The sequence below is a fragment of the Bombina bombina genome, chromosome 1 (genome assembly GCF_027579735.1).
Source record: "Bombina bombina isolate aBomBom1 chromosome 1, aBomBom1.pri, whole genome shotgun sequence".
NCBI classification, from domain to species: domain Eukaryota; kingdom Metazoa; phylum Chordata; class Amphibia; order Anura; family Bombinatoridae; genus Bombina; species Bombina bombina.
Window position 1 is genome coordinate 189,826,335 of NC_069499.1, and position 14,354 is coordinate 189,840,688.

Below are 14,354 nucleotides of genomic sequence, written 5' to 3' on the forward strand. Positions count from 1 at the left end.
CTACGTCTCTTTAAACAGTAAATTATCGCACCCGCATGGTTGCCATAACTAAACACAGAAAAGGATGCCAAAACATAACAGCACTTGACCTGACCTGGTCCCTCCTTTTTCACTTTAGAAACACCCCTACCGTCTTTGTTCCATGGCATTTTCCTAATGAACGAGCCTATCTGGGAGGATCTAAAAAAACCTGAGAGGGGAGGAGATCGTGTCTGCACTTCCCATCGGCAGAAGATAAACTTCGCGTCTCGGATCGCTCCGCCTATTGTGTGTTTTGTTAATATAGTCCTCCTTCATTTCTGTGATTGACAGGCGATGGTCCCGCCCCCAGCTCAGATGGCAAGACATCCTAGTTCCTCAGATGCCAGCCCGTGGCTGTAGGGGACTGGGACAGACCAAGAAGTGCTTTAGCCGGTAGTGCTGAAGTGCTCATGAGGTGACTCTGGTAATTCGGGGCAGGACATGCGGTGCCCCTTCTCTGGGTATGGCGAACGTCAGGGTGGCGCTGCGGGTACGACCTCTCAGCAAAAGGTGAGGAACCTGGGAAAGAAGGGTGCGATTAAACTTGGGGGCTATGGCAGTGCCTCAAAGGGACCAGTACACCTGAAGAAACCGCTGATAGTGATACTCTGGGGGGGGGGGGGGGGGTTACATTGTGACACAGAGAATACAATGGCATTTCCCTATAGTGCCATAATATTACTTGAAAAAGTGACGGGACATCCACAACATTACACTTTTATGTAGTTACGCTATCTGCGTAGCGTGATGATATTTTTGGAAAGGAACAATAAATATGTCGTATATCATGAGGCGTTCAGCATCAAGCCCCGTGCAAGCTCCTGGTTCTGCATAAAGTCCGGGGTCTTCAACGAAGTTCCAAATCAGCAGCAGCAGCCTATTTGGAGCTTCGTGCAATAACATAAGGGCAAGTGTAATTTGCATGTAACACAGTTATCTAGGCACTTGGAAACGGTTGGAGATTTGCAAATTAAATGAACCATTATCCTTACGTGTCTATACAAATTCTAATTAAGTTTAAGCTCCCCGTGACAATGGCATAATATACACTGTGTCTTGTATTGATTGTTCTGATCACGTTGAAATCCATTTGAATGTTTTGTATTTTTGTTGCTAATGCGGTAAAGTACTGTGTACATGAACAGCTCTATTAAAAAGAATGACATATAAAAGGACATGCAGGGAAATACAATACATGTATAGAGAGAAATAACCAAATATGTTAAAAGGGTTTAATAATGTGTGCAGTTTACAATAGTTGTGCATCTAAATATGTTAAACTGCTACATTTATCTACATCTTTATCAGTTTATAAACGTGTTTTTTTTTTAAATTTAATTAATCATAATCCACAAGAATGAAGGAAACTCTTTTTGGTGGTCTGAAGTGCCCAGTACAGGGAATTGGAACAGCTACAAGTGTTTGCATACAGGATAGGTTTGTGCACAAGTATGTTTAATATATGTGCATATACACAGCTTGACAAATATTAGCCATGGAGTCACAACATCTTCTTCTTCTTCTTCTTATTATTATGGGTTATTTGCAGAACGCCAACAGATTCTGCAGCGCTATAAACATAGGCGATATACAAGGTAACATTTATAGGGATCAAGTGGGTAGAGGACCCTGCCGAGTGTCGCACTGTTGTAGTCAGCTCTAAAGAAGGTGATCTACAAACAGCTGGACTCTTAGGCTTACATGCTAAGGGGGTTCAGGGGATAGCGATGGAGGAGAGGAACTGGTATAAAGTAAGGTTAGCGTAGGTTGTATGCATCCCTGAACAGTAGAGTCTTTAGGGAGCTCCTGAAGCTTTCAAAACTAGGGAGTTCCATAAGATGGGAGCCAGTCTGGAGAAGTTCTGTAAACGGGAGTGTGAGAAGGTAACATGAGAGGAGGAGAGTAGGAGGTCATGAGCAGAGCGAAGGGGACAGGAGGGAGAGTATCTGGAGACAAGGTCTGAGATATAGGTGGGGGGATCAGTGCAGTTGAAGGCTTTGTGTGTCAGAGTGAGAATTTTGTGTTTAAAGTGAAAGTAAATCCTAGCGGTTCACAAACGCTAGGATTTACTATTGAAACAAATAAAGGGGACTTTCATTCATGAAGTATAAGATACTTCATGTAGAAAGCTCCTTTATTTGATTCAATCGATCGCTATGTTTACCTAGTACAGCAGCCCATGGCAAAAAAAAAATTTGGCTAAGAGGTGACGTTTTCAACTCTTACCCAATAGCCGTGCGGTAAATTTGGCTTGGCGCCCATGGGAGCCGGATTTACCGCACGCTATTGGCTAAGAGGTGAAAACGTCACCTCTTAGCCAAATTTTTATTTTGCCGTGTGCTGCTGTACTAGGTAAACACAGCCACGGCGATCGATTGAATCAAATAAAGGAGCTTTCTACATGAAGTATCTTATACTTCATGAATTAAAGTCCCTTTTATTTGTTTCAATAGTAAATCCTAGCGTTTGTCTGCAGGTTAGCACAAGACCGCTGCTTCTTAACCCATTACTCCAACAGTTATGTGGCGCATCATAACCCAGTGGACTTATCTGACCAGGGAGATTGACAGCCCTTATTCATGAGCAATTGCATGCTCGCAAACAGGGGGCGGCGTTGCACACTTCCCGTAGTGTACAATGATAAATGCAGGCTGCCTGCTATACGAGATTCCAGGTGGACAGGAGCGAAGGTGTACACCTCGTCCACCTGCTCTTTCTTAAATCTGGGCGATAATATTTTGTTATACTTTCCTTGTGACGATTATTGGGGATTTTCTAATTCTCAGAACTTAAAATACACACTGCAGACATCTCGTGGCCAATCCTAATATATTTCTTTCCCTAACTGGCTTTAACAGATAAGAACTGCACAACAATGCAATTTTTTTACTAACAATATGATTGTGGCTAACCTTGTCAGCTGCAGACTCAAGCCCAGATTGGCTCTTCCCAATAAGGCAAGTGGGGGGGGGGGGTGGAGTTTGGCAGTTGAAAAAACAATTGCAGCAAACAAGATGTTAATTTGTTTTGTTTTTTTAAATGTTCAGACTTGGCTGATATGTTATTCTATAGCAAGACAACAGAAATGTCCTGTTATTACAAGGTGTTTAATCCAGATCTGCATGTACAGCAGTAGTAAGGTTAGTATAACACAATGTACTACTTGCTATTCTTTTTTCTTTTCTTGTTTAATGTTATGGACCAAGAGTTCTTTCCAGCCCAGGTGTTCTGAACTCTAACTGTATTTTCCTCAGTATAGCTAGTCTAAGGTCTGCAATTGCTTCAGAGACAGTGACAAATGAAAGGACTACGCAATGCAGTAGGATTGCATAATTAACACGTGCATAATAGAAAGCCAATGTTTTAACACCTACTCTGAATTTCAAATAGGCAGTAAAAAAAATTCTGACAAATGTATTTTTTCTCCCATTTTCTGGCCCCTGTATCATGTGACAGACATCAGCCAATCACAGACTAGTATACCGTATATACCATGTGAGCTTGTGCACATGCTAAGTAGGATCTTGTTCCCCAGAAAGTGTGTATATAAAAAAAAATTGATAATGGAAGTCAATTGGAAAGTGTCTTTAAAACTGCATGCTCTATCTGAATCATAAAAGTTTATTTTGACTTAAGTATCCCTTTAATATATGACATGAAAGACAAATGTCACAAAAGAGTACTTACCAAGTAGACAGTAAGCGATCTGTTTGGGTTTTTTTTTGTAATTTTTTTTATGCCAACAAAACAAATGGTATATTATGAACATAAATATGTAAAAGCTGAAAATATTCAAACTATGGACTATTTTGTATTAATGAGTTGTGACATTTACACGGCTGCAAAATGAATTATGTTTCTAAGAAAATTATTTCAAATTCTGTATATCATTGAGAATCAGACATTCTTTTAAAATCCCATCACCCATTTCCTGTCTTACTCCCAGCTCAACACTGATCACTTGCACTGTTAGGGACCCAGTAACAATATTGCTCAAAAACGAAAGGGGGATGAGCGTTACTTACAATAACTTGTGGTCTGGTTTTGTTGTAACCAAAGAAATCACCAGAATGCAGTTTTCATTCCAGTATTACTAAGAAATACCTTGCTGGAATGTAATCACTCAGCTGTCTCTCTTTGCAGCAAAAGCAAAACAAATTAAACAGAAATTCTACAAATCTGGGTTATGGGTGCAGACTGTTTAAAAATAAATATTTTCTACAAGTTATCTTTATAAACATGAAGGTTTGACAAACTAGCGTAAAGCATAACCAGAATTCTATTAAAAGGATATGAAACCCATTTTATTTTCATGATTCAGATACAGCATGGGATTTTAAACCACTTTCTAATTTACTTATATTATCTAATTTGCCTCATTCCTTGATATCTTTTGTTGAAAGGCATACATAGTTAGACTCAGGGGCAACATAGCATTAATGGGAACAAGCTGCTGATTGGTAGCTGCACATACATTTCACTTAACATTGGTTCACCAGTTGTGTTATGCTAGCTTCCAGTGGTGCATAGTTGCTTCTTCAACAAAGGATACCAAGAAAATGAAGCAAACCTTATAATAGAAGTAAATTGTACAGTTGTTCAGAATTGTATCTGAATCATGGGAAAAAAGTGTTTCATGTCTCTTTAAAAATATACATTTTTGTTTATTCATTGTAAAATGGGAGGAAGACCTGCAACAATTTTACATGTATGTTGTGATCCATTTTAACACAAATAAGTGCATGCCAGAGCCTAAGTATAATACATTTTAAACGTCAAAGATTTATTTTTCCAGAGAAAGTAGCCTGTGGATTAAACATTTAGAGTATTTTCCAAGCTTTAAATTTCATCTATGAAAAAATAATTAATCTTCCTTTCATTAAACTCCTTTTGCCTTTACGTAAAAATTGTTCTTGTCCCATACGCCATAGACAGGCCAAAAAGCTAAGTCAGTAACATGAATATCAAAGTAGCTGCTTTATGCATTTTGCAGCATTTGGAAAACCTAGGTTACAGATTTTGCTTTTTGGCCTTTCTAGGAAGTGGGTGGGACAAAGCAAAAGTTTTAAGCACTTCAAAAGGTGTTTAATGTCACATTTTATTTTCTTGTGCCATGACATTATCTGTTTCCAGCTGATATTTTCTTTTCAGGAGAGCTAGGAAATGTTGCTTACAGACCATATCTATGACCAGTTTGCACTAAGGTATTGTAAGTTGTCAGCATTGTCATGTCTCAGTTTACATTGCCGCTAGGCACTGGTTATTGGGACACTCTGGGCCACTTGTTCAAAGAGATGTAACTGATATTGTAGAACAGATTATATGTATTTGAGAAACAAGGCTCATCGTAGGGGGAATCCATAAAATAAATAAAAATATGAAAATAAAACTTTATTGAAAAAAGATTAAAAACAGAGCAAGGTATCCAAAGTGTAAAATCCAACAAACAGGGACATAGGAGCTTCATGTAAACTTGTTTCTTGCAGAGCCCTATGCTTGTTCACTGCAGTAGCTGCAGAATAATACGTCTTATTACAACAAATATATGTACCTCACATCAAACTCACAATATCCTCAGACAAAGCACAATGTGAGGAACTGTAGGTAAATCTGCTTGCTGGTCAGTCTGTTTATCACTATACATATTTTGAGGCCTAGTTGTAGTTGCTGTGGCAGACATCCCATCTACAGGATGGCTTGTTCTTATTTTGGACTTCCTTAATGTGCGGTTGGTTTGTTGCAACTGTCTAAAGCTGGAAGAGATTTCAGATTCTAGAAAATGTTGTGGTATGCACTTTACTGACATAAGTTTGTGCCATATTATTTGGGACACTTGATGCATGAGTGAGTCCTGAACACAATGCATGTCTTGAGGAACCAGTTTTACTATGTCCTTTTAAAAGGGTCAGTAAACACCATGTAATTACAAGACATTTCTATTTTTTGCTATAGAATAAAATATTGGCCAAGTCGAAACATTTTTAAAACAAATTAGCACAGTGTTTCCTGTAATTTTTGTTTTTCAGTAGTCAAACTCTACCCACAAATTGAATTATTTGGAGCATCGAACCTGACATGTAGCAGGGTTAGTCTTGATAATTCTACAAGGTGCTTTTTCAGTTCTGAAAATGAGATATTCCTCACTTTTCAGAAATTCCTCACTTTTACATGAAAAGGGAATAAAATAATTAAATAATAAAATATATTAAAAAGTTGTTTTACTCTGCAGTGTTGCCACAAATAAGCTAAAATGAGCTATTATTAAACTGTTTTAATGTTTATTGTTCACTGTTGTGAAATTATGCAATTAAATTGTTCTTTGGATAGCACAAAAGTTATAATACTAGAAAGTATTACCCTGTCCCCTAACGACTACTTTATACTGCAACCTGGCTGGCAATATTTTCTGTGGAGGACACTACTATGCTCAGCTAAATCATTTATATAAAAATCCAAGGAATACATTTTTTTTTCTGCCTTCTAGAGTAATGTAAATATTTTAGAGAAATTTACTGATTGCTAAACAGAAATGCCAGGTTTTCTTGTGATATTTTCTTATTATCTAAAACAAAACACCAAATATTTATTATTTGTGCATTTTAAGGGGATAATTTATTTTTGTAACTTAAAGCAATTTAATTTGGTGAGAATGATTATGGAATCAGAACAAAAGTTCCATTCATTTGAAATCTTGCGTGTAATCCAAAGTAAGAATGATTGGTCATTGTTCTGCGTTACGATTTTCTGAACTAGAAGGCAGTCTCAGATTTCAGTATTGGAATGTCTGTAATAAACTGGTGCTGTACTGTATATGTGTATGTGTATGTGTAATATATAAATATGACCAAGACACCATGTGTAAGAATTTGCTGTGTAAAAGTGCCATATTATATTATAACTAAAGGGACTTTAAAGTGATGTGAAAGTCAAAATTAAACCTTTATGATTCAAACAGAGCATGCAATTTTAAATGACTTTTCAAATGGCTTCTATTCTCAAATGCACATTGTTTTCTTAGTATCCTTTGTTGAAAAGCACATGCACATATGCTCAGCAGCAGCAATGCACTTGCTGGCGATTGGTGGTTAAAAACATTTAACCACCACCAATTTAAGAAGCAGAAACTACTTCTATTGACTCTGCCACCTCAGAGGTGGTGAGTCAAATCAGTCTGTTTGTTTGGGGTAATTGATATGCCATACTCTAACGTGATTGGTTGCACGAGTGCAGTTGGCAATTTGTGCAATGTTAAATTTTGCCATGAGACGCTGCATTGCAAGTGGCGATTGTTGATTGGTCAGGTTCTTTACTTGAGAATGTTTTTTTCTATGTACAAATTAAATTAGCAGACTTTGGGCAAGATAAACCCCTGTACCCAATGCAAGGTATATATATACGTCATGCTTTACAAAGCACATTGTACCGCGTAACGTGTATATATACGTTGCTGCGTCAGGAAGCTCCCGCAGTCTCGGCTGTAAAGTGATGGCCGAGACTTCTGTTCCTGAGCTGCAGGCAATCTTTCCTCATATGGAAACGGAACATGATCTGTACTCTGTTACCATATGAGTTTAGATTGCCGTATTGTTACAGACAGTGTCACAGACTGTGTCATAGGTCTGTAATGGTCTACTTCAGTGCCAGTGGGAGGTGAAGGAGGGAGGCGGGTGGGCGGCACAGAGGTAGAGGGGGAAGGGAGAGGGAGTGGAAGAAGACCTACGCTACATAAAATAAAGTATAGAAAAGGGAAGGACACTACACTACAGAAAAAAATAAATCAGGGTGGGGGGGGACCCTATAATCACAATCTCAGGGAGGTGGAGGACTGCTACACTACAGAAAAATAAATAAGAAATAAAAGAAAATTAGTATTTAAATTGGGTACTGGCAGACAGCTGCAAGTAACTAAGATGGCGGACACCATTAGAAGGGGGGGGGGGGGGTTAGAGAGCTCTTTGTGAGGGATCAGGGAGGTGGAATGGTAAGGGGGGATCCTATACTGCAGAAAATAAATAAAATTAAATTTAAAAAAAACACCTAAAACTTAATACTGGCAGACTCTCTGCCAGTACCTAAGATACCACCATTTTTAGAGTTTTTAAATTTGTTTTATTTATTTTCTGCAGTATAGGATCCCCCTTACCATTCCACCTTGCTGTTTGTGAGAGATCAGGAAGGTGGGAGGTGTCAGTTGGGAGGGTAATCCTTGCACTAGACCCTTGCCAGATAACTAATTAACGCCTTCACTGCCAGGAATTTCAGAAGTATGGTGCGCAGCTGCAATAACCGACCTAATTACCAAAAATCAATGGCAAATGCAAAGCCATGCATGTCAGGTATTGTAAATAATGTCAGTAAGAAACACAAGTTTGTGAAAAAGCTAATGATTTTTTTATATGATCGCATTTGGCGGCAAAACTGTGGAATGAAATATACAAAAATGGGCCTATATCAATTACTTATTTTTGCTTTCATGATTTAGATAGAACATGCCATTTTAAGCAACTTTCTAATTTACTCCTATTATCAATTTTTATTCATTCTCTTGCTATCTGTAATTGAAAAGCAAGAATGTAAGTTTAGATTCCGGCACATTTTTGGTTCACAACCTGGGTTGTGCTTGCTGATTGGTGGCTAAATGCACTCACCAATAAACAAGTGCTGTCCATGGTCTGAACCAAAAGTTGTTTGGCTCCTTAGCTTAGATGCCTTCTTTTTAAAATAAAGATAGCAAGAAAAATTGATAATAGGAGAAAACCCATTGTCTCATGTGCAGGTTACAACAGATTCTTTATTATCTCATAACTGTTCATCCTATGTAGAATAGCTCCACTGTGAAGAAGACCGGCATCATGTAAATGTTTTAAAAAAGTTACAGAACAAACTTGCCTGCCTGCAATTTAACCCATAGGATAAGCGTTAACGTCAGACTGACAGGGTGTACATCTTTGTCCCTGTCTGCCCGGCATCGTGTCCCTGTATTTATCATTGCACACTACGGCTACTGTAAAACGCCTCCTCCTGCTCATGCGCTTGCAAGGGCTGTCAATGTCATTGGTCGGGAAAGTCTGGGGGGATTGTAATATGCCACATAACAGTTGGAAAAAATGGGTTAAGAAGCAGCCAGAACCTTTAGTAAATCTTACTTTCATGTACTGCTGGATCCAGAACCCTGGTTTTACAGCATTATATTCAGTAATTGCTTAATCAGTGTAACTCATTTATTCTTGTCCCTAAATGGCCATAGTAACAGATAAATAATGTTCGAGGCTTTTCAAGGGGTTTGTCCCTGGACTGTACATTTTGCAAATACAATTAAAGTTTAAATGGACAATAACGTTAGACTAAATCTTTCATGATTAAGACAGATCAATAGCTATTTTAAACATGTTTCCTGCTTATTTCTAAAAAGCAGTCTAGGTAGGCTCAGGAGCAGCAACACACTGCTGGGAGCTTGCAGGTAGGCTCAGGAGCAGCAATGCACTGCTGGGAGCTTGCTGGTGGCTGCACATATGTACCTATTTCAACCAAGGATACCAAGAGAATAAAGTGTATTTGATTGGAAAGTTATTTAAAATTGTATATTGTATCTCAATCATGAAAGAAAAAAAATGGGTTTTTATGTCCTTTTTAAATGCTTTTTAAAAATATTATGCGTGTAGATATGTATAATTGTATTGCCTATCTATCTGTCTATCTCTAAGGAAAGTTTATAAATCCACTGACACTTGATGCTTGGTGAAAAAAAACCCTGTGCTAATTTCACCAGTGAAACATTTCCAGTTTTGTTTTAAACATCTATAGCTATGCTTCTCATCTCTCCGTTCCCCTCTCCACTCTGCAGGAAACTAAGGAAGCTGGGTATTTGAAAGCTTTTCTTGTTGTCTTTTCTTGGCAGATACAGTTGCAATTGTGTTAACTCTTTATGTACCCATGCTGTTAACAACCCTTTGTTGTAAGTTTCCAAGACATCAGGCTAGATGCTGTCACACATACACACCCTGAGCACACAACCAGTAGCATACTAAACCCCACTTCCTAGAACAAGCAGTCTCACTTAGTTATGGATTTGTTTGCAAATAAAGTACAGTTTGGTATTTTTTATTAGCATTATAACATGGGGAGAAAAATAAGAAAATTATCATCAACCCACTGTAGTATGCACCCAACCTTGAAAGGCTGGGAGCATACTTAGGGTTGCCACCTGCCCCGGTTTCACCGGGACAGTCCCGGTCTGGGACTGAGTGTCCCGGAACTACCGTCAAATGCCCGGGCTAAGAGCTCCCCTGGGGCTGGCACAGCAGTGAGCGCAGATTAAAAAAAAAAATAGCTGGCCAGAGGAGCACATAGCCCGGCAGGAGGAGAGACGGAACCTGCCTGTGCTGCCGGGAGTATGTGGGAGGTGCTGTATGGAGTATGAGGGAGAGGAGGGTCACGTCACTTCCATCGCTGCACTGAGCCTGCACTGCGCAGACTGTGCCATTAGTAAGGAGACAGGACAGTGAGCAGAGGTGCGTGCAGCCGGTGACCGGTCCCGTAACTAATCCCACTAACGCTAACCTCTCTGGCATACTACAGGATCCAGAACCCTGTTAAAGGGACAGTGTACACCAATTTTCATATAACTGCATGTAATAGACAGATAAAGAAGACTATGCACAGATACTGATTTAAAAATCCAGTATAAAACCTTTTAAAAAGGTACTTAGAAGCTCCCAGTTTAGCACTGTTGATACTGTTAGGCTGGGACACCCACTGAAATCGGCTTGGAAAACAAGAAGAGCAGTCACTCCCCCTTCCCTGTATATGAAAAGACAGATAACATAAATAAAAGCCTGCAGGAGTCTGTAACGCGTGTATACATCTGACACTGTGGGGCTTGGTTAGGAGTCTGAAAATCATCACAATGTTATTAAAAAATAAGCAAAACTATACATTGTTACAAAAACACTCCCAGATGGGCTACACAAATGGTTAATCTACAAAACATTTATGCAAAGAAAAATCTAGTGTACATTGTCCCTTTAAGTATAGGCTATAGAAAAGATGTGTAAACATATCCAGCAGTAGAAATTACATTAAGAGAGAAATAATATAATGTTAATTTACAATTGTTCTTTCTAAGTATTGGGATTTGGTATATAGAAGATAAAGAAGCATTTGTGATAAAATAAGGAGATCTGATTTCCATGCAAGGTCAACCCATTTTTCTGGGTTGATTTGAGAAAGATCAAAGACTGCTATTTAATTTACAAAATAAACATAAATGATCAATTATCATAAGTTTTATACCCTGCAGTTGGTATAACTAGTCATTGTAAACATATTTAGGGGTAAAAACAATTTTACAGTAACCTGTCTCTAAGCAGTTTTCAGGTATTTTATATTCACTTTCTCACGCACGTGCACACTTTTGCTCTGGTTCCATTATAAAGGTTAAAAGTACAGTGTAAACCTTTTGAAGTTTTGGTGGCTGTATATGTGTCCCTTTAAATGCTGCTAATTGTCCCTAAAGCCTGTGGAGATACCGGGGCCTTCATTAGAACGCTGTGAAGCCCTCAGCCCATGTGATATGACTAGAAAAGCATCAAAATCAATGTTTGTATTCCCAACCAAAATAATGACTTCCACTAGTCTACAGGCAAGAAATCACACGTGGTTGTTTTGTATTTTATTGCAGTCTGTTATTAATAATGGAATGCTTTTTCTTTAGCCCTGACAATTTATAGTTGCATTCTTTACTTAGGTTTTTAATGTTTTTACTCAGTAGTATTTAAATAACAGCAGTTTTATGACTTGCATTTAACATGAAAAGCACATAAGCCAAGGAGACTACAGGTTCAGCTTGACTGTATAGAAATAGTTTTCACTTTGTTTTGTTGACAGTATTTATTATATTCTTAAATGAAAGTGAAACACAAATACTAAATAGAATTTATTACTGACTCCAAAGTATATGTCTTAACTAATTTAAAGGGATATGCAAGGTACAATTAAACTTTTTTTGGTAAAGATAGAGCAATGTTTTTACAACTCTAGTCCTTAAAGGGACAGTCTAGTCAAAATAAAATTCATGATTTATATAGGGCACATAATTTTCAATTTACTTTTATTCATCAAACTTGCTTTGTTCTTTTGGTATTCTTTTTTGAACGCTATGGAAGCCCTTGAAGGCCGCCTCTTATCTCAGTGCATTTTTACATTTTATCCACAGTTAAAACAGTGCTAGTTCATGTATGAACTGAAATAAGGGGCAGTTTGCAGAGGCTTAAATGCAAGCCCAGAGGCAGAACTTTTTTTCACTTTCCACGATGAGATTTTTTAAAGTGAAAAACTTTTTGAAGGTCATTTTTAATTAAAATTTAAAGTTTTATAATATAGTTCAGTAGTTAAAAATTGCATTGCAAATTAGCTGCAGACATACTCTAAAAAAGATGCATTTCTTATACAAACGTTTTACATTCAGAAAAAAACAGCTTTGCAGACTGTGAAAGGTTAGGGGACGGGCTTGAAACGATCTCTGAGAACCAGTCAATTAATGCACTACTACTTTGCAGCGCTACTGCATATTTGACTGTTCACTTCAAACAGCACATTGCTCTGGAGGAACTGTGATAAGGAAAACTTACACAGTGCAGTCAGAGAACAGCTCTGTTTAAAGAGAACAGCCTAATGTGGAGCAGCGTTGAAAAGTTAAATCGCTAACAGTTCCTGTTTGTGTCCTGTCCTTTCCCTTTCTGCAGACATGCTGAATTTTCTGCGATGAGATCTCAGATCACTGTATGTTCTGCCTTGGGGGATACAAGGTAATCACAGAGGTAAAAAGTGTATTTATAGAACCTGGTTGCTATGCAAAACTGGGGAATGGGTAAAAAAAGGGATTATCTATCTTTTTAACCATAACAATTCTGACAGACTGTCCCTTTAAGGCACACCAATAGCCCAGATTTGCATGATATCTAAACTAAAGCACATGTGAAATAATCAGCTGATCAGTAACCATGGTTACTTGCCCTCATTCATCAGCTGATTATTTCACCGGTGCTCTAGTGTTCAGATATGAAAATATGTCCAGTTTGTGTGCCTTGAGGATTGGAGTTGAAAAACAGTGAGATAAAAACAAACTTCCCAATTTATTTCTGTTATCAAAATTACTTTGTTTCCTTTGTTGAACAGCATACCTAGGTAGGCTCAAGGATAGTACATGTGGTTAACACTATGTTATAACATTGTTAAATTGGCAAATGGTTGCACAAGAGCAGGGGGCAGCATTGCACAAGAGAGCTTTTGTACAATGTTACATTTGGCCATACAATGCTGCATCGTTAGTTGCAGAAGTGCAAGTTCTTTACTTGAGAATGTGCCCGTCTACGATATTATTTTGCCCCCTTCCTAATTGGCTTAAAGGGACAGTCTACAATATAATTTTTATTGTTTTAAAAGATAGATAATCCCTTTATTAACCATTCCCCAATTTTGCAAAACCAACACAGTTATATTAATATACTTGTTACCTCTGTGATTACCTTGTATCTAAGCATCTTCTGATAGCTCAGTGATCACATGACTTTTTATTTATTATCTATTGACTTGCATTTAGTACTGTGTTGTGCTAACTCTTAAATAACCCCTCAGGCGTGAACACAATGTTATCTATATGGTCCACATGAACTAGCAGTCTTCTGTTGTGAAAAGCAAATAAAAAAGCATGTGATAAGTGGCTGTCTATTGTGGCTTAGCAACAGGCAGAAATTTAGAGTTATAAAGTGTATTAATATAACCATGTTGGTTGTAGCAACAAGTAGCAAGTTCACAGTGTCAGGCTAGAAGTAACAGGTTAGGACCCAGAGTAGTGATAGTAAAGCCCAGGCTGTGACTCTCAGAAGACAAACTTGTAGTGATTAGTAGCAAGATACTGGGATCAGGCAAGGCGAAGTCTGCCCAGGAGCCGGTAATGGAAAGCAGCAGTACAGTATCACCAGAGATAAGAGATGGTCACATGCAGAAGCCAAGATCAGGATACTAGGGGCTCGATTTTAAGAGCCTTTCGCCTGCTGCTTCCCTAGCTCTTCTCCACCTCTTAGTTGGAGAATTTCAATCTCCCCGGTCTTGTCTGCCCAGGGAAATAGACAGCTCCTGCTCGTACGTGATTGGCTGTGTACGGACAGGGGGGGCACCGTTGCACTAGAGCGCAAAATAGCACTCGCATGCAATGCTAAATTCTGCCAACAGAATTCTGTACTCCTGTCTGCCGACGCTTGATAAATCGAGCCCTAGGAATCCGTTTCAAGTACAAACCAAGCACACCCAAGGAACACATCACAATAAGCAAA

At 38.4% G+C, this 14,354-nt stretch overlaps 1 protein-coding gene across 2 annotated transcripts in view; it reads left to right on the top strand.

Annotated features, from left to right (window-relative positions):
• Nucleotides 1-362: 362 nt before the first annotated feature.
• STARD9 (StAR related lipid transfer domain containing 9) overlaps nt 363-14,354 on the top strand; it is a 511,030-nt gene continuing 497,038 nt past the window's right edge. For both annotated transcript variants that reach the window (XM_053697793.1, XM_053697794.1), the window contains exon 1: nt 363-531. In XM_053697793.1, the coding sequence (XP_053553768.1) occupies nt 485-531 (47 nt within the window). In that variant the 5' untranslated portion in view covers nt 363-484. The remainder of the gene's footprint in view (nt 532-14,354) is intronic.